The sequence below is a fragment of the Salvia miltiorrhiza genome, chromosome 1 (assembly GCF_028751815.1).
Source record: "Salvia miltiorrhiza cultivar Shanhuang (shh) chromosome 1, IMPLAD_Smil_shh, whole genome shotgun sequence".
Taxonomy (NCBI): domain Eukaryota; kingdom Viridiplantae; phylum Streptophyta; class Magnoliopsida; order Lamiales; family Lamiaceae; genus Salvia; species Salvia miltiorrhiza.
This window is the reverse complement of record NC_080387.1, coordinates 40136910-40159156: the sequence shown is the minus strand read 5'-3', so window position 1 is coordinate 40159156 and position 22247 is coordinate 40136910. Positions and strand designations below refer to the sequence as shown.

The window sequence follows — 22247 nt, the reverse complement described above, 5'->3', positions numbered from 1 at the left end:
ACTCAATCGGAATAGTTGGACAAAAACAAAGCGTTTATAGAGGAATTATATAATAATTAATTTTATTTCATAAAAACTCCCCAAGGGAGGAGACTAACTTGTTTTAGCTACTCATAGTAGCCAATACTTGTGTACATAAAATAAAAAGGAACTAAAACTAAAACGAAAAAACTTTGAAAACAAAATTTAAAAAATTGCAAAGATAATTTTTCTAGAGAGAGGAAGTGGTGTGTGAAAATGTGTTCTGATTTTTTGATGCCTTCTCCTCTCCAGAGCTTGAGTTTATATAGAGGTTTGATCCCCTCTATTATTGCTTGGTTGTTGGCCTCGGATTCTCTCTTCGTGGCCAGCTCTTTTGATTGTGACTTCCACCTTCTTTTGTAGGCCATAATTGCCGACACTGGTTAGTGTCATCACATGGTGCTGGACCCCTTGCTTTATCGCTTTGTGATAATGCTGGTAGGGCCTGCTGCTTTTCTTTCCACTCACGTTTGTCCTGGAGCGTTTTGGTGAGTGGTCCTCCTGTCATTCCACCCACTTTTGTCGTTTCTTTTGTGGGTGCGATCCTTGCTGTGAATCACATGATTCACTTTGCTTTGTCGGCCACCTTACTTTTTTGGTGCCCTCGGTGTTCTTCCCTTTGGAGTCTGATGCTTATCATGTTCATCAGACCGGAACCTCCTTTTGTCCGGCTTTGGAAAGAATCCTTTGCCGAATTCCGGCTCCTTCTGCGATGAGCATTGATCGCAGACTTTCTCAATCCAATGGCCCAGATGAGCCATATTGCAAAACTTGCGACGAGTCTCCTTGCTCCCCGCTATCTTGTTTTCCCACAACATTTGCCGTTTATTCTCGAAGGATTGTTCGGCAAAAGGAGTCGTTGTTCCTGTCATAGTATTAACTAGGAACGTTCCCAGATCCGAGCTTTGGTAGAACTTGAATCTGGACTTCATTTTGTCCATCTCTGTGAGACAGACCCATAGACCCCATGCTCGTCTAGTGGAGATTTGATCATCCGTGAATGTTGAGACGATTGCGGCCTGGAAGTCGGGAACTTTGATCCGGTTAAGGGCTCCCGTATCAGGTCTCCGAAGCTTGATGAAGTGGAAAGCTTCACGGATTCCTTTTCCAACTGGCTCTGGCGCTGCACTGAAACAGTACAATTCCAGAACATCTCCCCTTTTGAGGGACTCGTTGTTCTCCCATGTGTCAAACACCGTTTTCTGGATCCATTTGGGTAGACCCTTGATCTCGGTGAAGGCTGGAGCAGTGGTATAAACTGAGGCCAAAGCCCCAAACTCATACCATTCCTTGACATCATTTGGATTGGCTCCTGGAGTTGTCCAAACACGAGGATATTTCCCCGCAACATCAACCCGGCAATTTCCAGGATTAATGCCCTTTCTTGTGAGAAGTTTCTCCCACCTGTCCTGATACATCTGCCAAGAAGGAGAAATATCAATAAAATCAGTATCAACCTTAACTTGACCTGTCATAGGCCTAAGATTGATCTCTCCCTCTTTTACCCCAGAGGTGGAGGGTTGACATGTTGAGTCAGGGTGTGATCCCTTAACAACATCTTTTCCTCGAGGGTCTAGCTGTGAAACCGTCGCCTCAGGACTTGTGCTAGGGGTACTTGAATCCCCTGCTACAGGTAATCCGCCCTGTACGGAAAGCATTACTTTAATCCGATTATCTCGGATAACGCGCAAGAGCGGCTTGTTGATTACTTCCTGAAGATTGAACATCTTCATGAAGCATGCATCGATTTGGTTAGATACTTGAGCTTCATCAGCCGCTTGTATCTTCCCTGCTTGTTTGGTATGTAGCACACACTTGTGCCACTCTTGTTGTAGCAACTCTAAACTTTCAAAGAGCTGCGCTTGTTTTGCCTCGATGGCCTCCACCTCAGGGAGCTCCATCCCTTGTAAGGAAATCTGCAAGAACATTCTGGTCAGATTTCAAAATGACAATATCATAATCATAATATTGGCATTCTGCTTGCCATCTAAGCAATCTAGCCTTTTCAGGTTTAGATTCAATCTTTTTTGTTAAGAAAGCTTTAACGTTAGTGTTATCAACTTTCAAAACGAATTTTTTAGCAAGTAGGAAAAACGGCCATTTTTTAAACGCCTTTCGCACTGCAAAGAATTCTTTCTCGTTGATGTGCCATCGCACAGCCTCGTTGTCGGAGAAAAGACCGCTACAATATCTGCAAGGTTCTTCTCCATAAGGGGTGATCTTTGTGAGCACAGCTGCCCACCAGAAATCACTCGCGTCGGTGTAGAGGACCAAGTCATCCTCGTCTTGTGGTATTGAAAGCTTCGGGAGATTTTTGCAAATCTCTTTCAACTTCTTCATACCCTCCTGATGCTCTTCCTTCCAAATGAATGGAACATCTTTCTTCAGTAGTGGACTGAAGACCTTTCTGTATTCTGCAAGGTTTTTGATAAACATCCCTGCAAAATTGACAACTCCGAGAAAGCTTTGGAGCTGTTTTTTCTCCTTGAGATCCTCCGGAAATCCCTGGACTTTTTCCACAATATGATCTTGTAGAATTATCCCAGATTCATCGATCTCGATCCCCAGAAACTCCATCTTCTGGGTAGCAATGACTGCCTTCTTTTCAGACAGTACTAATCCTTCTTGTTGACAAACATCCGCAAAGATTTCCAGATGTCTGATATGTTCATGAATGTTTTTTGATGCAATAAGGATGTCATCAATATAAACAAACATAAACGAAGAATAATCTTTGAAGAGATTATCCATCTTCCTTTGGAATATCTGAGGCGCGTTGGCTAACCCCATTGGCATGACATTCCAGACGTAATGTCCTTGTGGAGTTGAGAAGGCTGTGAACTTCTTACTCCTTTCCTCCATGCGAATCTGGTAGAAACCTGATTTGCAATCGAACTTTGAGAATACCTTTGCACTTTTGATGCAGTTGATGTGGTGTTCTCTGCTTGGGATGAAGTATCCATCAAACTCAAGAATGTCATTAATCCCTTTATAATTAATGACTAATCTTGGTTTTCCTCGCTTGATCTCCCCATGATTTCTCACCAGAAATCCAGGACTGCTGTAGGGTGATCTTCCTTCTTCGATCAGCTTTAAATCAAGGTGTTCCTTGATTATACTCATCATATCCTGTTGATCTCTAGGGTTCATCAGGATAGGTCTGAACCTTACGAACTCATGCTCCTTTCCAGTTTTAACTTTCAAGGTTGCTCTGAGCTGGTTCTTGTCCCACCATGCCAAGGGATCCTCGTGGTAACACTTCTGGATTCTCCTTTTGACGTCGGCAATGGACACCTGTTCTTCTTCCTTGATATCTTTGTGTGATATCAGGGATACTTTGAGGATTTGAGTTTCTTCCTCGGAGAGATCTGGGAATCCCTCAGTTCTGCATTTGAGCAAAACCTCACCGAATCTCCTTTGATCCTTCATTTGGGGTCTCCGGAGTCTGCCATCATCACCACGCTTGCTGCGAAATTTGATTGGCATCGAGCGATGAAAAGCTCCATTGAGCCTTTGCACAATGATCTTGTGGTCACAATTGGTTGTGAACACTAGCCTCCTGGCTTCATTGTCTTGTATGTACCGCTTGAAGCTTTGCAGAAAATTATTTCCAAATAATATATCTGCTCCGGTATCATGGAAATAAATTGGTGGAGTCTTGACCTTGTACCAAGGTGTTTGACCTGCTCCGCCGATCAATATTTCCATTTGTTTTACTCCTTTTGATAGAAGCAAAATCTTTTTGGAGAAATCCCTTCCTGCAATTCGAGGTAGATCTTATTCCACTTCTGCTGGAAAGACTCCTCGTTTTGCTGTACAGATTCCTGCTCCTGAATCCACATAAGCAGCAAAATATTCTGCTTTGTATTTCTCGTATAACATCCCTACAGAGATGTATATCGAGAATGGACTTGTCATTGGATCATCAATCTTTGACGTCCGATTGTGATCTCCATTCTTCCTGATTTCCATGACCATGGTTTATATTTGTCAAGGAAATCTCGTCCTAAGATCAGGACATCCGCTTCTTGTCCGGCTTGGCCTTCGGTCTGGATTTCAAAACCTCCAACCTCCAGAGTTCCGATATATCGGTTGTCTCCTGGATTTGCCAGATAATACAACGAACTATAAGGAAACTTGTTTTCCCTTTCTGTTGTATCAAATCTTGTGCAAACTTGTCTCCATCCTTCGGGACATTTGAGCTTGACTCTCATGTCCGGAACTGGTGTTTCCTGGATCGCCCTTCTCTCATACGAATGAGAAAAGCTTCTTGTTATAGGCCCTGAAGTTAGCCTATTTCCTTGGAATGATAGCCTTGGTGCTCCTAGTCTGAGACTCTGGGTATGGTTGAGCACCTGCTTGTCTCCAATGTCGATGTCGATTTCTCCGATCTGAGGAATCTCCACTCGGTTTGGATTGACTGCCTTGGCTACCTCCTTGAATATTTCTGGAATTTCAATAAATTCCTTTCCCAGAAATAACTCCGTGTGATGGGAATTTGATAAGGCATACGAGACTTGATAAGTCAGTGAGTATGGCCTATTTCCTCCCGTCATAAGCTCCTTCTTTTTGTAGTCCTGATAGAGGGTCAGGGCTCGGCTGAAGGATGAGTCCTGCAGATTATAAGCGATTTGTGGGTAGAACTCGGTTATAATCCTCTTGGCATAGAGATTACCCGAAAAGGCTCCAAGAACTGATGCTCTTGTATCTCTGATCCTTTTGTCGCAAAGTGCGACATCAATTGGTTGTCTGTCCTTGGGGAGAGGGACGATTTGATCACCAACTGAATTGCTCCAATATGAATCCATTTCATCGTGCTTGCGACTTCTGGCTTCATTTTCTTAAGATCCTGCATAATATCTTCGGCAGGAACCAGCTGGATCTCCACCTGATTACTTGTAATCTCAATTGGAAGCGTCATTTCTCGGTTTGTAACACCAAAATAGACATGATGCTTCCTCTTGGATGGAATCAAGCTATTTAAAACTCGATTCAATCTCCCATTGGAAAATCCTTGGTATGTCTGTACCTCTCCGGTTTCCCTATTGAGTTTCTTCACGAGCTTCTTCACCACTTCTTCCTGTGGAATCAGAAATTGGCTAGTAAATCCATTATGATCCTCCTTCTGGATGTGGTGGACCTCGTGTTCTTCTTTAGTCTGACTCGTCTCCGGTTGATCCATCGGTCATCTCCGAATCTTCAGAACTAAAGACTTCTTCCTGCTCGTATATACTCTCATCAGAGGATATATCTTCGAACTGATACACGGGTATCAATTCCTGGTGGTAGATGGCGTCTTCGATATTCGGTGTGGATTCGAATCTCCTTATCATCTTTTTCTCGTTGTCTGGGCAATTGGTGGAAATATGCCCCTTTGCACCGCACGACCAGCAGTTGCAATCCTTGAAACTTTCATTTGCTTTGGCCTGAGTACGCCTGAAAGTTTTTCTCGCCGGGATTCTCTTTTGATTTGAGAATCGGTTTCTTGATGGTCCGCTCCGTTGGCCTGACTTGTAGGAGCGTGCCTTCTGTCTGGTCCACATAGTTCTTGGCTTCCAAGAACTTCTTCTGGACTTTCTTTCATAGGGTTGGTACCTATGTTTCTTTCTGCTCTTCCTTTGATACAGCAGCTCAGCACCAATCTCTGTTGGAAGATCAATGTGGTCGCACATCAATGGGGATTTCTTGTTGAGTCTCCTCAATCTCTTGAGATTCCTCTGGTCCGCCGCCTTCTGGCACCATTCGGACAGCTTCTTGTGGACATAAGACATCCTCCTTGAAGCGCTATCAAGTGGATATCCTCCTGGTGAAACATACTTATTGATGAGCATCTCCCTCCATGGACTTGGAAACTTTGGGAAGAAAAGGTCCATGGCCTTCTGATCTTCAACCTCCCCCATATGGACATATAGGGTGTATAGACGCAGAAATTCATCGAGAGCTTTTGGCTCTAGCACCATCAATCTTAGATTGTAAAGTGCATGTTGATATTTCTTGCGTTTCTCCTCTGCGGATCCTTCGAAAAAACCCATTCCCAAGAAATGGATTTTTATCTGTCTAGTAGTTTCCTTAATGATATCATACATTGAGGTGCTACTAAACATTTCTTCTGTTGCTGGAACCTCAATTTTGTCTCAGTATTGTTTTGCCATGCCTGCCAAACTGGCTTCGAAGACTCTGGCAAATTCTTTTTTGTCGTAATCTATTGTGGCAATTACAACTTTTAATGATGAAGCCCATTCATCGATGAGACCCTCCCATTCTTTGAAACTGGCTTCGTCGAGGTTGAGAATCAATCCATATGGATGGACTGGTTCTAGTGTGACCTTTTCAACAGGAGTATCCGTCATCTGAGGCCTCCGTCGTCTGGTTCGTTGGAACTGGCTTGCATCATCTTGGGCTGACCCCTTTTTTGACGATTCTCCTTCTTGAGGCTCGGTTTTGAGAACCTCATCTCCTTGGTTCATCTTTAGATCCACCATATTGAGGTTAGCAAAAGATTCTGCTAACTCTTGTAGATCTTCTAATCCGATTCTGTCAAGGCTATTCATGATATTTGTCTTTCATGATTCGGATTATGTCCTCCGGCTGCAACTCCTTAGGTGTTGCATCAAATAGAGATAGATGCGTTGGGTCTTTGGACCATTGATTCCGAATTTTTTCAGAACATGGTTTTCGCCTTTCGATCTCCTCCATTCTTTTCTGGATATCACTCAAGAGGGTTAATATCTCCTCTTGTTTGAGTGATATTCTGCTTAGCTCCATCGGTAGATCGTACAGCTTGACGCCATAGTATTCCACCGTCTTCTGGATCTCCCGCAAGTTGACATTGTCGGAAGAGCTTGGCTCGATCTTGTGGTATCTGGGAAAAGCTACTCCCGCCTTGTCTTTTGGTTCCATCAATCGTGTGACTGATGGGCCTCGTCCCTGGTTCGTTCAATCGCCGTTCTGGTTGCGGCGAGTCCCATGAGGTTTTCATGGTAGAATTGGATACTCGTGATAATATCACGAATAATCTCGACATCTTCTCCTCGTCGTAGGTTGGTAACGAGGGCTCGATTGTTCCAGTTGAGTCCGTCAAGTAGACGGGTGGTTTCACTCTCCAGATGTTGGAGAGAATTCCTGTATGGTACACATCTCGGACACTCGTCCAGATCCATAATTTTACAGTGGAGTCTCCTCCCACATAGGTTAATTATAAAATAAATTAAAAATAATATAATTCCTCTATAAAAACCCGCTCTGATACCATTTTGAGAAGCGCGGGATCAAACTGTTTTAAACTGTTTTTTGCTTAAAAGTACGTGGCGTTGTCTCACAGTCCAGACCCAGTTTACCGAAGTAACCTATCGGGCACGAGGAAAGTTTCCAGCCGATATACCATTTAAGCCAAATCAAAATTATTAAGAGAGATTAAGTATAAGGGTAGGAATGGTATTTCACTATGAAGTGGGTATTTTTCATAGATGTTTTATAGAGGTGGGTAGATTTGATAGATGTATTATAAAAGTGGGTATTAAAAACCATTTGCCCTTAATTTTATTTATTTAGAGTTTTAATCTGAAAAAAAAAATAGATCAATTTTTAATTTTATGACATATTAAAAAAGTATAATAAAAAGAATATTTGAAACAATATTAATAATATAAATTGAACATTTGTGGGAGAATATGCTAATATCGAGTCTTGAATTTTATGTGTATGTTGGTTTGTTTGTTGTATTTTATTTATCAAGTTATGTAATTTTTAATGAATTTTATTTTAAAGTTTTGTATTTTTTTTTTTGCTTATTTAATACTCCATAAACTAATTTCAATATAGTATTTATTTTTATATAAAATTATAAATTAAATTTTTTGGAGTGAATGTATAATTTGAAAGAAATATATATATAGGCATGATTGGAGAATTACAAAAAATAAGTATATAGAGAATATTTACAGAATATTTTTTTGAGTTAAAATTTGGTGCAAATAATTGGAATAGAATTACTGTTAGAAATGACATATTTCGACCATGCTACCGAAAGCTTTGGGATACGAAAACACTAATATGGAATGAGTGAATGACCACTTCTTACCTGCTTTCATTAGTTGTTCGCTCTACACTTGGCTACTTAACCAATATCGTGACCACGATAATTGGTATATCAAAAATGGATTAAAACAACGAATGATAACAAATCATGACCAAAAGTAGAGGTTTTTTCTAAAAAAAAATTTAAAAATAAGTTAATTGTATGTAAATACATAAACTTCATTTTCTAACTTCATTCATCCCCAAATTACTTTTTACCTTTTCTTTTCGATCCGTTCTGAAAAAAACTTTTTTTTTTTCTATTTTTGAATACTACCTCACTACAATTAATTCTTCATTTAATCTTACTTTCACATATTTACCACTTTCAATACTTAATTTAGTATTATTACTTTTCATTTTTTCATCTTTTCGTCTTAAAACTCGTACCCCTCCTACTTTGGGAAGGAAGGGAGTACTATATTTTTGGTCAATCAATACATATACTTTGAATTTTATGGAATTTGATCTGAATTAATTCCAGCCACATTTAACCCAATGTTGATAGAATTTTCTTGCGTGACTTTTTTATATATATGAATTATTGGTCAATTAATACATATACTTGTCATTTTTTGAAATTTGACTCAAATTAAAATTAAAGTCACATTTATTTTTTTGGCTCACCTTTCCAACTTTTTTGCTTATCTTTTCATTTTTTCCTTTTCTTTTTTTGTTTGTTTATTTAGGTAAAAGTTAGAATTTGAGTATAATTTGTATATTTACACATAATTAACTCTTAAAAGTAATGATATGTCCAAATAAGAATTTTTGAACAACAAACAATTAATTCAACTATTCACTATCAAATTAAAAGTACTAAATCTCTTTGGAATAGGCCTGGAAAGGAGGAGGAATGATAGAAGACGTAGGATCCAACCTAATATGAGATATGAGATAACAAATAAAAATATATCTAAATGTTAAAGAAATATAAACATATAATCTTGTCGAAAATAATTGAATTTTTTTGGGTATAATAATATACCAAACCAAATTATTAGGTTGGGTGCAATTATCCACTTAGCGAGATCAAATTGAAATTTAAGTAAACGAACAAGAAGCAAAAAAACAAAAAAGGGAATGATAATTGTGGTGAGGCCACGCGCCTCTTCTTTTGTTGAAGATGAGGAAGTTGCTGACTCATGTCCACAATTTTAGAAACATTTCAATATCATCCAATGTGGACTTCACTCTCTTTGTCCGTACCTTTACTTCCATTTTTTATATCCACCTCGTTTTTTGCGTGCTGTCGCTCACATTATTAACTCAGATATTTTCTTTTTATTTTTATTTTTATTTTTGAAGGCTTGGATATTTTTCTTTTCAGTTGCTACTAAAAACAATAGTCCAATTTTTTAATTTATGGTAAATTTTTAGCTCAAATTTTTAATTGACTTATAGTGTTTAAATACACGACATTTCATATTTTTTACATATAAATTTGAAATTTTATTTTTAAATACACGATTTCTTTTCTTTTTAATTGTATATGTGATGAACATTTTCAACGAATGAATGCTAATTAAGGTGAAAATGGAAATTGTTTATATGATTTAAACATAATTTTCTTAAATGATGCAGCTTAACATAATATAAATTATACTACAAGATACATAAATGTGTTAACAAATCAATAAAAAATGAAACATACAACCATATATAAATAGTTTTAAATTCGAACAAAAAAAATCATGATTGGAGATAAAAAAAAAAAGCCATATAGAAGTCAAAATTCATATTCTTTTAATACTTTTAATGAAGATAAATATAAATTATATTTATAATACTTTCAAATTTAAATAAAAGAGTTATTATTGGAGATAAAGCTATATAGAAATCAAAGTTCATAGAGTATTTCCATGAAGATAAATGCAAATTATATTTATAATCATTTAAAATTTGAAATAAAAAGTATGATTGGAGATAAAGTTGAGGTTATTTTTTAAAATAACTATTTTCCGGAAGCAGATTTTATGCATTGTTTGTCACTCTCAACGCGCTCCAATCTGACACCACAAACTAGAGACCCCGGCCCCACTATCACTCTCTCTCTCTCTACATGGATTGCAGATATCTGTTTTCGTTGTGCTTGCCAATACCAATTGCCATATTTAAAAACCAGAGCAAAACATCCATTCTCTTCATTTTCTATATTTTCACACCCCATTATTATGTGTTCCTTAGTTATTCCCGAAAGGTGAAGAATCCCAAGAAGATTTCTTGTTTTCAAGCAACTTCGAGGGATTTTCGGAATATTTTCAAAGATTATACTGTAGGATAAATCCATCTGCGCAACTGTCTCCATATACTTATATTATAGCGGAAGCGATAAAAAGCAATTTGTAGTAATTAACGATGGAGTTGACGCTGTTGGGTTCCAAGTCATTGTCCTCCACCTCAGATATGATGCTTTCACGCCCTTTTCTTAACCCCACGCATTTATTCAAATCCAGTCCCCAGCTTCATTCTCGCAGAGGTAAACACTCTCTGCTCAACAAAACCACAAGGGTTGAAATTTCTGACTAAAATATGTTTTTTTTTTTTTTTCACTGTTTTATGAAATTTCTCTTTCAGGAATTTCTCACCGTAGTGTTTTTTTCCGTCGGTGGTAGTTATTGCTTTTTACTATTGCTTATTATTTAAGGTTTTGAGCTTGAAATTTGATAATATGGATTATTTGTGAGCTTGAACTTAAAGTAAGTATAAACAATGAGCAAAAGGGTCCAATTTTGATATTAGTTGTTTAATTTTTAATTTTTAGTATTTTTCTTTCTATTGATCTCAATGCTTTTATTATGTTCCAAATGGGGTTGAATTTTTCCATTGTTGGATCAAGTGAGGCAATGTATATGAGTACTTTAGTTTAGTGTTGTTATTTTACTTAGAGAAGTTTGCTATTGATGATTAATCTAGATAGAAAAAAGTAGTATAGAATGAATTGATAACCTTTGCAATTTGAAATAACTTGCTCCATTCATATCCTAATGGAAGGGGTAAGATTGGAGAAATTCCAGTAAAAGGGATTAAAATACTTAATCTTGTATATCATCATGAAAAGTAAACACTCGTTAAAGTCAAGTCGCGAGTTATGAATCTGAGGCAATGTGCTATTTCATTTTGGACAAGGAAATGTTTGATGTCTGCAATAGGTGAATGTGTTTGATTGTGATCCCTTACCATATGGTGCTAACTAGCAAAATGGATTTGTTTATCATAAAGAGATTGGTCGTCCCTGAACCTCCTTCACCTTAATTTTTAGGCCTTTCTCCGAAGGGTTCATACTCAAGTACTTCGCCTAATGAAGCCACCATTTCGGCTAGCAAAAACCATCTTCATCTAGACTCTTATTCGCGTAGAATCAATGGAGCAAGCGCCTCAAGTTGTAGCCCATTCCTCAAGAAAGACAAAGTTCTTGATGCATTTGATGATGAGTATGAGGGAGTTGTAGTAAATCCCGAGCAACTCCCATCCAATCCTCATGTATTCGCGTCTGCACTTCGTTCATCTATACACCATTGGAAACTAAAGGTAGTTTTCACTGCAACCAACCTCTCACATATAATGTACATTCCAGCTTGACTTCGTTTATAAATGAAAAAAAATAATGCTAGCTAGATCAAGTTTGTGCGCATTTTCTGGTATTCTTTAATAGTTTCTAAGTCGATTAACTTCAGGGGAAGAAGGGAGTTTGGCTCAAACTGCCTGTCGAAAGGTCTGAACTCGTGCCTCTTGCCATACAGGTGACTTTCAACATATTATTTTACAGAGCTTATAAGATGTAATGTCTCAAGAGCTTATAAGCCGTTTAGTAGCTTATATTGTCAAACACATCTCAAGATCTTATAAGCAACTTAAAACAATTCATACTCTGTTTAAGAGCTTATAAGATCAACCAAAAACACCCTCTAAATCTCGGGATACTTGTAAATGCATGTCCAGTTTTCTTTCCATAGCATCTCGTGTGTAGATGAGTGGTGAGGAGCGTTATGGATTTGGTTTATGTAGGAAGGATTTGAGTACCATCATGCGGAGAGATCATATGTGATGATGACATACTGGATTCCTGATGGACCGAGCCTGCTTCCCTCGAATGCTTCTCACCATGTTGGAGTTGGTTCCTTTGTGATCAATGATAAAGATGAGGTAAATATATATTTCTACTTTGTCAAACCCACAGTAATCTTATGCTTTCCACAAATCATCACCTTAGTAGTTAGGAATATTATTTGTGACAGCCATCTTACATGCTAAGAATTTTCCATAACTTATTTTTCTTCAGAAGTTGCATCATATTTTTTTCCTTTGGAAACCTTCATCATCTATACCTTATAACTTTTGCCTGCAGAAGTTGCATCATAACTTTTGTTTTTGGAGACATTTAGTATGAGACTTGTTTAAAGCTATTTCTTCATATGAATTTAGGGCCTTTAGGCAAGTTAAGGTTAGTATTCTCAAAAGGCTAAAAGCTGTATTTATTCAGAAAAGACAACCTGATTACAGAATCTTACTTCTGTTTTCTGCATCTTGTTATTTTTTTGTTATGATTTTCACATAGTGTTCATTCTATCCTCATCACGCAAAATTTACCAACAATCGGTAATTCGCCTCAATCTATACAGGTGTTAGTGGTACAAGAAAAGCATTGTGCTCCAGATCTTCTTCATCTTTGGAAAATACCCACTGGTTTCATTCTTGAGGTACAACCAAGAATCTTGATTATACATGCCTATATATTGTTTGAATGTATCTGCTAATATCGTACTAATCTATTGATCAGTCCGAAGAAATCTACACAGGAGCTGTAAGAGAAGTAAAGGAGGAAACAGGGGTAAGATTATAGTGCTTATCAACTTCTGCTTTGAATGTTATCATTTCAAGACTTGTGAATTTTTTGTGATGAAATGCTCTTTGGCTTTTCCAGATCGACACTGAGTTTGTCGAAGTTGTAGCTTTCAGGTACCAGGATATCTTCTCTCATTTAGAAGCATAATATTAATCATGCTGAGAAGATAGCTTTCTGTATAATTTTAGAACTATTAGTAATCTGCATAAACACATCCTCAAGAGTTCCTTGGTTTAAAGAGAAAACGAGAAGATTGCTAAAAATAAGGAATAAGGAATTTGAACGACATCTTTAATGTTGGCATCATTTACTATTTACAAATATGATTAATAAGACTTCATTTCTATCTCGACCTTTATAAAGTTGATTTGGATGGTCTTAAGTTCTAAAAAAGTATCTTGGAGCCCACCAATTTACAACAAAAATAGATGACCGAGTATTTTTATCCTATTTACTAAGATTTTTTTAATCTCACTCTTTCAATAGATGACTGAGTATTTTTATTATTAGTTATGAAGGGTCTTGGGAATATCCCAAAATTTCAATCCATCTATGTAATTTTGTCTGAGTAGGTTAATTCTCAAAAGTAAACACCCCTAAATTTTTTATTTCTTTTAACTATGTGAATCTTGTTTTGATAATTAACACTATACATCTCCAACTCCAGGCATGCGCAGAATGTTTCTTTTGAGAAATCAGATCTATTTTTCGTGTGCATGTTAAGACCGACGTCAGCAGAAATCGTGGTTGATGATCTTGAAATTCAAGCAGCCAAGGTAAGTAAGATTTGATTGAACATACAGCAACATATTTATGTCATACCCATTTAGCTCACCATATATAGTGCATGCATGCATGTGATTCTTTCTTGCTTCCCAAATTTTACAAGTGGAAGTGGATAATTTTATTTTGAATTTCAACATTTAAGCAGAGGATAAGGTATAAGAAGAATTGAAATCTGATACAAAAGTGTGATTGTTTTGTATTTGTAGTGGATGGGTTTGGAGGAGTTCGTGAAGCAGCCATTGATAGAAAGCGACAGCATGTTCAAGAAAATCATAGAGATCTGCATTGCGCGGCTTGGGAAGCGTTACTGTGGATTATCAGTGCATCAGCTGGTGTCTAGGTTTGACGGCAAATTATCCTCACTCTACTTCAACATCATTGAAGATCATCATTCTGACTGTCGAGTTGACTGAATTACTGAATTCTCAATTCTACCATCTTATGTAACTACACACATCCATCTTTGTACATAACATTAACCATATAATATAATATAAATTCTCCTATGCATCCAAAACCTCAAACCATACTTCATTTTAATTACCACTTTCTTTTTATATTTTGAACAATAATGGCTTGCTACTTGGGGCTAATTTTTCATATCACGAATTTGTGTGGGCTTAGCTTTTTATTCTGCGGGCTTAATTTTTTATGGGTATACTCCCTCCGTCCATAAAAAATAGTCCTACAGGGGGACGACACGGTTTTAATCAAAATTGTTAAGTTTATTGTGAATTTGTGTGTAGATAAAGGGTCTCACATAACAGATAGTGTTAATAATTATAATTTATTGTATTGTGAGTAAAGAAGATGGTTCACCATGTGATATAAAGTTTCAAAAGTAGAAAGAATAATTTTTGTGGACGTTCCAAAATGACAAAAATTGATTAAATTTTATGGACGGAGAGAGTATTATTTGTTTAGTATTATAACAAATAAATAATATTGAGTTTTTTTCAGGTTCGTGCAAATTAAAAATGACAAATTCATCGCTACGAAATTGATTCCTCCACCACTTATACACAACATTGATAATGAAATTAAGGATGACGAGTCTTTGTTCAAAACTATTTCAGAGTTGCATCCGTCTGATGTATGAAAATACATTTCATATAAATGTGTGTTTTTTTTTTTTCTGAAAGAACATATAAATGTTATTTGAATTAGTATATATTAGCAACATATAATATCTAATTATATATCTCGATCAATTAAAAGTGTAGGTATTTGATCGTACTTGACATACAAAATCTGATTGAAAAAACTAAAGGATTTATTTTTTGGTTCTTTTTGCGATACTTGGCAAGGTCGGTGAATATGGATTAGATGGCCAAAAGAGGTTTGTGATGTATTATGAGAAGTTCTTTTTGAAAAAACTGATGATCATGCCAAGACGAGGGTGGGTTATTTGGTAATGATAAGACGTTGGATTTGGTATTATTTGGAAGGGACGATACACTAAATTAATTTCATTTACTTTAAATTTAATTTACAAATGAAGATTAGTTTGACGAGTTAAAAATATAAAATAGCAATATATTAGTAGTATTTATTTATGTTAATATGTAACCTCTATTTGATATTGGCTAATACACTGTATTAGCTAATTTAGTACAGATCAGTCTAGTGTTTGGTATTATTTAATAATAATGGGGATGATCCGGTTTAATCCCACGACCCAGTATTATTAATCCAGATTTCTTAGGATTAATAATACCACTTCCCCCGTAGGATTAACTTAAACCAGGATATTCTGTATTTAGCCATGATAGCAAACACCAACTCAGTATTAATAATCTGTTATTATCCACGCTAAATATCCTAATTATAAATTATCCTACATAATCCTTTACTGAAAACCAAACGAGCATAAATTCATTATAGTTTCGTGCGTGTTTGTGTTGAATTATTATATCCAACAAAAATTACCTATATTTGTAATTATTTTATTCCACTAAAAGCAATATAAGAATTATGTTAAAATGATTTGGGTGTGGTAGAGTTGTAGGTTGCTAATAAAATTTCCCATTACAAATGGTGATGAATGTTTATTTTACAGGCGCAAGTTATCTTCATGCACCTCTCAATACACGTCTCTGCGTTTCAATTCCCTCTCTACTCACCTCGCCGATTTCCGTCGTTGCCTTCCGGCAGAGAACAGCTGCTGCGGCCGTTTTCCTCTCCCCGGAGTTCTTCTTAGCCTCTGCCGCCGTCCATCGTCCAATGCCGCATTTTGGAGACGATTTTGTCGACGGTGAGCAACATTTTCCATCTTTTAGGGCTTCTGACACGATCCTATTTTGAAATAATGTAATACGTTGTTTGGTTGTTTCATCAATCTGCATTGATCATTCATTTCTTCTCCATTTGTTTAATTCATACTCGTCGTAATATTTAATTCATTGGTAGCCCTTAATTCCCTAGTATTCTTTGTCACATTGTCTGTGTCACGTCCTCTGTTTTCCCATAATGTGCTTTATATTTCTTTAACAAAGGTTCGGACGATTACATATTACAACGAAAAGAATTTCCTAGGTTTCAGAGAGTTCCTCACTGCAATGCTGCTGGGCTGAAACTGAAAGTATGTTCTTTTCCTCTGTTTCTTATTTTCATGAACCTTATTATTTGTTTTGGCCCTACTACTAATTGTTAATGGAGTACATGTAATCTCCAATTACTCTGCTTTTGTATCCTTTGGAGAGTTTGAAAATCTCCTTCAATTATGAGAAAGACTAGTATAAAATTAGGGGTTTGCTACGTGCTTCTCGAGCAGAGATAGAGATAATGATGTATTCTCTTCATGTTTAGTTCCTTCATTCATCCTGTTGTCATAATAGGTCTACTTATTTTCATTCCTCCTCTAAAGAAATCTTGAAAAGATGTTTTTTGGAATTCATACCCAGTGTTCATGTTTTTCGCAATGGTGTTATCCTATTTGATTATCCTTTTCTGAGCAATCTCCGTGTCTTATCACTTGAAAAACCTGTTTCCTCAACATTGAGGTCAGGTCAAGTGGACACAGTCCACATGTCTTGTGCCTAGCTAGATCATGCTGGGATGGATACAACACTAATGGGGCTTTCTCTTTCCATTTTCAGCTCAATCTCCAGTAACTCTGGGAAAAATTGATACTGTTCTTTTTTCCTCATTTTTGGGAGGCTTTTCAGGTTATTTTGTGCTGGATCAGCTGAAGATTTAGGAAATGCATGTAAAAATATAATTCTTTTCGGTGCACTGACCGGTGATGAGGCACGGTTGCTAGGAACAATGCAATTGTTTCCATTTTCATCCTGCTTACATAGATCACATGCCGAACAGACTGATGTAGAGAAAAATCAAGCGATGCTGTTCCTAAATGTATATGACCTCACTCCTGCTAACAACTATCTTTATTGGTTTGGACTTGGATTCTACCACTCGGGTATAGAAGGTACAATTTGTTGACTTAGTACACCTTCTTTTGTTAAGCTAAGATTTCTCGATAGTCATTGTTGGCCTCCATAATGCAAGATGCATTCGGAAGCTAATCTGGTGCTTTTTTGATGCTTATGGAGGATGAGTGATGGAAACCTTATTAGAACAAGTAGGTTCTTGATCTATTTTCTATATGTTGTCTGTAAATAATGCTGTATTTAGCACTTAGCAGTAGCGCAATGCTACCACTGGCATTTGATGGCGATGTGATATACTGTTATGTAATTTAGCTGAAACATTTTTCCTCATTGAAAATTTTTGTAGTAAAAAGATAGTCTGTGCTTTAAGATTGAGACGCATTTCATGTATAACTAGGAGATACTGGTTGATATAACACATTTAGGAGTAATAACTATTTGCAATACTAATCTTGACAATCATTCAAGGTGATATGCCTACTTGCATATGATGCTTCTACCTTGAAGATCTTTATAGTGTTCTAGTAGATCCATTCAGTGGTTAAGACTTGCTTAAAGGTACTTTTTAGGGGCATATATATTGAAAACTGTTGTATCAGAAGGACAGATTACAGACTATCAGAAGACAAGAGAACCTTGGATAGGAAAACTAATGGAAGTTTGGCCTTTTTGGCAATGAGAAGTGTTTGTTCATCTGTTTTTTTATGTGGCCACTATGTATGTCCACCATTGTGAATGATTTTTCTGTACAATTAGGCTATTTTAAAAAGTCTCGCTGCATTTTTTAATGAGAAATAAATAGTATAAATAGTGCCAGTCCTTCAGTTATTTTGTTGGCAAGCTTCTTTTGTTAACTTATATATTCTTATTCCAATAAATTTCTCTTCTGCCAGATGCTATATGATATTGTATGTCCATCTTAGATTCCATGGACACATTTCTTTTATACTTCTGCTCTATAGTTCGCTTTGTTCCCATCTCTTCACATAGATTTTCACTTGTTAAACCTTTTAGCAGGATAAAAGAAAATAATACCCAATTCACTAAGGACATGTGAGATTTCAAGCTGTACCTGAACTGTCAACATTTCTTTGTTAAATAAATACTATGTTATACTTGATGGACATGGAGGAAGATCGGAATTACAAACATGTGTCCATTAAGAATATAGCTCAAATTTCTTCAATCTTCTCATGTTTAACATGTGAAACTGTAGCTAGATTTTCAGAATCAACAATTCATTGTCTTTTACTTCATTATAATTTTCCGTTCCCAATTCTAAGGGATCATTTTTTTTCTGGGAATGGGGAAAAAGGAATGGAATATCCTTTACACAAGAATGTGCAAAATAAATCGAAATTAGATGGTAGTTCAAAAGGTTTGAACTGGGTGGTTTCTTTATCTTTTGTTTAATTGACATTTTGACTTACCAATGACAATGAAAACTTTGATTACTGATAATTTTTATTACTCATTATATGATGACCCATATCATTATTTTAGTTGGATTATCTGGCTGTAATGTGGTGAACTCTCTGCATGCTAGTTCTTTACTTTGTACTTTAAGAATATACAGCTTCAAAATTTTACTTGGGCATTCTATTATGTTTACTTATTATTTGCTGCTTTTCTAATTTTGTACTCATTAAAGAGCCACATAGAATCTCTTCTGTTTATTGAAATGCAAATAAATTTAGGTCAAAAACAGAGGTGGGTTAAATGTAGATTACTAAGTTATCAAGATTTTTCCTGGGAATTTAATCTTATAATGTAAATCACTCGATACAAATTGAATACATGGAGACAGTTCCATTTGAAGCCTTTCTTTCTGACTGTGTTGGATTGATGGTTTTGTGGTTTAGATGTGATAATATTTAATTTAGATGTAATTGTCTAATATTTATATATATAGTTGTTAAATTTGTAACTTCTGTGAAATAGTACACGGCTTGGAGTATGCCTTTGGAGCTGATGTGGAACCAACAACTGGAGTATTTGAGGTTGAACCAAGAAATTGCCCTGGTTATGTCTTTAGGCGCTCAATTCTTCTGGGCAGTACTGATATGTCTCGTTCAGAAATTTGCTCCTTCATGGATCTTATATCTGACCAATATCAAGGGAATACATACAATTTAATATATAAGAATTGCAATCATTTCACTGATGAAGTTTGCCACTGTCTAACTGGAAAACGTATCCCCGGCTGGGTGAACAGATTGGCTCGAATAGGTAATGAAAATCTCTTTTTTGTTATATTTGTTTGGATGATGCATGTCCGGGAAAATTATTATTTGTAAGCATCTAATTCTTATATTTTATAAATATCATGTTTATTCAAGACATCTTTTTGGTACTTCTGATTCATATATGGCTCAACTTACAAGATAAGTAAGGAAACATATATACTAAATACACTAAATATTCTACAACAGCTCTCATTTGCATAACTCCCAAACGCTGAAAACCAAAATTCAGGTAGATCGGGGGGATAAAAAAGAGCTTCTTCTTCTTCTATCTGTCTCGCTTCTTTATTTGTCTAATGTCTTTGGGTTATCTACTGGTTTACGTTATTACCAAACTTTCCTTCTCTCTCATCTGTAAATTCAGGTAGTTTTATTGAGTCTGTGCTGCCTGAAAGCGCCCAGACCACACCATTGAGACATTTTCCTGAAAGCCATTTTCCTGAAAGCCAAATGTACTCAGGCAAGTAATGAATTTTGTTTTTTCAATATTAATGTGATTTCTAAAGTTTAAAATTCCCAATGTGTTTGGCTCTGCGTACTAATGTCTATTGTTAGTCCTAGTGTTGCCTAATAAGCTAGAATCTTTTAAGGCGTTCTTTTCTTTAATTCATTGTTTTTTGCCTTTTATCATCTTGACTTTTTCTTGGAGGACTATAAACAACAGAGCTGAAAAGTGCATTCTGATGTAAGTAACAATGATAATCAGTGTTACACATATCTGGTCTATATGTGTCAGACTGTATGCGGTACCCATATTTAGATACAAACACAATTAAATTCCAGCATAATTACAAAAAAATATGCCACCAAAATAAACTTGGATTCAGATATGTCCGGTGGATCTTTATAGATAGTCTAACACAAGTTTTTGTGGTCAGTGAGGTGTAGGGGGTGTTTGGCTAAGCTTATTTTAGAGAGCGAGCTTATAAGATGTTTCAGGAGTTTAAAAAAATATGTAATGAACTTATAAGTTGTCAAAATGTTTGGATAATTGAGCTAATAAATTAGAGATAGAAAATTGAAGAGAAATGAACTTGGAAGTAACAAGTCATAGTAGAATTGTTTTTGCAATACAATTGTTTCTTATAAGATTATCAAAAAATAGCTGCATATAATATAAGATGTTTAAGAGTTTATTTTGCCAAAAACTTTCAAGAGCTTATAAATTCGTAAACAACTTATAAGATGTTTTTTTGAGAAAAACTTATAAGATGTTTTAAGAAGCTTATAAGCTCAACCAAACACCCTCGTACTTCTTTTAAGATAATAGCTTTTGTCAAACATAGTACTAGTCGGATACATTTGTCTTCATACATTTGCCAATGCGCACACATATGCGAGAGGGCCCCGGCCTATGCTGCTGTGGTTACTTATAATTTAGAGTAGTTATTTTTTGTTAGTTGGGTTAGTTATTTGTTTTTTCTCGTAAGGGCCTGTTTGTGCATGAGCTTTTACTAGGGTCGGATATCCTTTGAGTATTTAGTTCAATTTTGACGTGATTAGAATATTGTTTGGACAACGTTTTGCTGAAGGCCTGAGTTGAAGAGTTGTCATTATTGTATTATTTTGGTTTTGCTCTCATCTTATTGAACTTTTTTTTTTTGTTTTGACCAAAATAGTAGATGGGAGCGATTCTGATGCATCATCTGCAACAGAAGAGAGTGAGATGGAGGATGTTGATCGCCATGTGCTTATCTCATCGCATGGTAACGTGGGACTTTCAGATAGACCACCGATGAGGCTAGCAAAAGATCGTCTTTAATTGTATGTATGTTGTTTTATCTTTGTACAAGTAACTGATGTAAGTTGTAGACATATAAACATCTCAAAGTTTTTGATGGTTTACTTGTTCATGGCATCTCATTTTGAGGTCATACTCCCAACCTATTAGGTTTTTTAAATAATGTACAACTAATTGGTGTTCAAAATTTTATTTATTTTTTGGGCTAATTGTTTGTAAATTATTGAACTTTCGTCAAATTTTGAGTTTGGATATAACCTTGAAAATTGGTGCGGTGATTTTTGAAAGTATTGATTTGATCTGATATTGTTATCTATCGTTTTCGGCTTAACTTAATGTTGCCACACAGATATGGTCTTCCATCGTAAGTCTTTTTGTTAGAAGTTAGATGATGAGAAGCCATAGAAGTCATATGTGGTATTTTAGACTCCATATGGTTGGAAGTCTTCTCTTCACAAGTCAGATACTCAAAACTCAAATATTGACTTTCAGCCTATCTTGCCACAAAGTATTTTGCTCCATTCGTCTCACCTATCTTGAGACTCTTTTTTATTTTAGGTGTTCAACCTATCTTGAGACCTTTCTTTATTTGGTAAAATTTTTACCTTTTATTCACTTTTTTATTTTTTCATCTACATACAAAATATTACTTTCTTAATTCCTGTATTAAAAGAAAAAGTTTCAAGATAATTAGGACGGAGGAAGTATTTAGAAGTTACAAAAGTCGGATATGGTTGCCACATCAATTTTTCATCTAAGTTTGATTGGAATATTGATCGATAGTAAAATCAAATCAATACTTCAGTAATTATAATACAGATTTTGTTTTGTACAACGTAGGTTTGTCCATATTCTGCTGTGGGCAGAATTTCAACGTCAACGTGTGGCTCATACAATTTATACGTACGTAGATAAACAATGATTTACTTTTTGCCTGCAAGTGGGATTTGAATATGATTGATGATTATTTTGTTAAGATTGGATGACACCGAGTACCTCTGAAAATAATTAGTTGAGTTGATGTTGGCTGATGACTGATGACGATGTACTCATTTAATTATAGACTTTTACATATTTTAGTGTAATCAGCTGGAAATGTGTAATTAATGTTATTTTATTTGATAATTTATTATTTTAAAAAA

The 22247-nt window shown here is 35.9% G+C and overlaps 2 protein-coding genes across 9 annotated transcripts; both read left to right on the top strand.

Moving 5' to 3' along the window:
- The first annotated feature begins 10166 nt into the window (after window positions 1–10166).
- On the top strand, window positions 10167–14239 carry LOC131015334 (nudix hydrolase 8-like). Its single transcript, XM_057943699.1, has 9 exons — window positions 10167–10576; window positions 11360–11628; window positions 11775–11840; window positions 12106–12243; window positions 12720–12797; window positions 12878–12928; window positions 13022–13056; window positions 13611–13719; window positions 13936–14239. The coding sequence occupies exons 1-9, from the start codon at window positions 10456–10458 to the stop codon at window positions 14140–14142; spliced, it is 1074 nt and encodes a 357-aa protein (XP_057799682.1). The 5' UTR covers window positions 10167–10455; the 3' UTR covers window positions 14143–14239.
- Window positions 14240–15634: 1395 nt separating this feature from the next.
- On the top strand, window positions 15635–21325 carry LOC131015286 (deSI-like protein At4g17486). Of its 8 annotated transcripts, none has more exons than XM_057943686.1 (6): window positions 15635–15983; window positions 16225–16310; window positions 16828–17159; window positions 19063–19350; window positions 19729–19824; window positions 20987–21325. In XM_057943686.1, the coding sequence occupies exons 3-6, from the start codon at window positions 16997–16999 to the stop codon at window positions 21124–21126; spliced, it is 687 nt and encodes a 228-aa protein (XP_057799669.1). In that variant the 5' UTR covers window positions 15635–15983; window positions 16225–16310; window positions 16828–16996; the 3' UTR covers window positions 21127–21325. The 8 variants fall into 8 exon arrangements, with proteins under 8 accessions (XP_057799669.1, XP_057799661.1, XP_057799644.1 ...); XM_057943678.1 differs by having other exon boundaries at window positions 15643–15983; window positions 16265–16310; window positions 16897–17159; window positions 20984–21325; XM_057943661.1 differs by having other exon boundaries at window positions 15643–15983; window positions 16265–16310; window positions 20984–21325.
- Window positions 21326–22247: the final 922 nt, after the last annotated feature.

Excerpts from the sequence above, each read along its gene's own strand:
- LOC131015286 (XM_057943674.1), top strand. The coding sequence starts at position 16,997 with ATGCAATTGTTTCCATTTTCATCCTGCTTACATAGATCACATGCCGAA. Across the intron at positions 19,351-19,728 it reads GAACAGATTGGCTCGAATAG|GTAGTTTTATTGAGTCTGTG; the intron begins GTAATGAAAATC and ends CTGTAAATTCAG. Across the intron at positions 19,825-20,983 it reads TGAAAGCCAAATGTACTCAG|TAGATGGGAGCGATTCTGAT; the intron begins GCAAGTAATGAA and ends TGACCAAAATAG.
- LOC131015334 (XM_057943699.1), top strand. The coding sequence starts at position 10,456 with ATGGAGTTGACGCTGTTGGGTTCCAAGTCATTGTCCTCCACCTCAGAT. Across the intron at positions 10,577-11,359 it reads CCAGCTTCATTCTCGCAGAG|GCCTTTCTCCGAAGGGTTCA; the intron begins GTAAACACTCTC and ends CTTAATTTTTAG. Across the intron at positions 12,798-12,877 it reads CCACTGGTTTCATTCTTGAG|TCCGAAGAAATCTACACAGG; the intron begins GTACAACCAAGA and ends TCTATTGATCAG.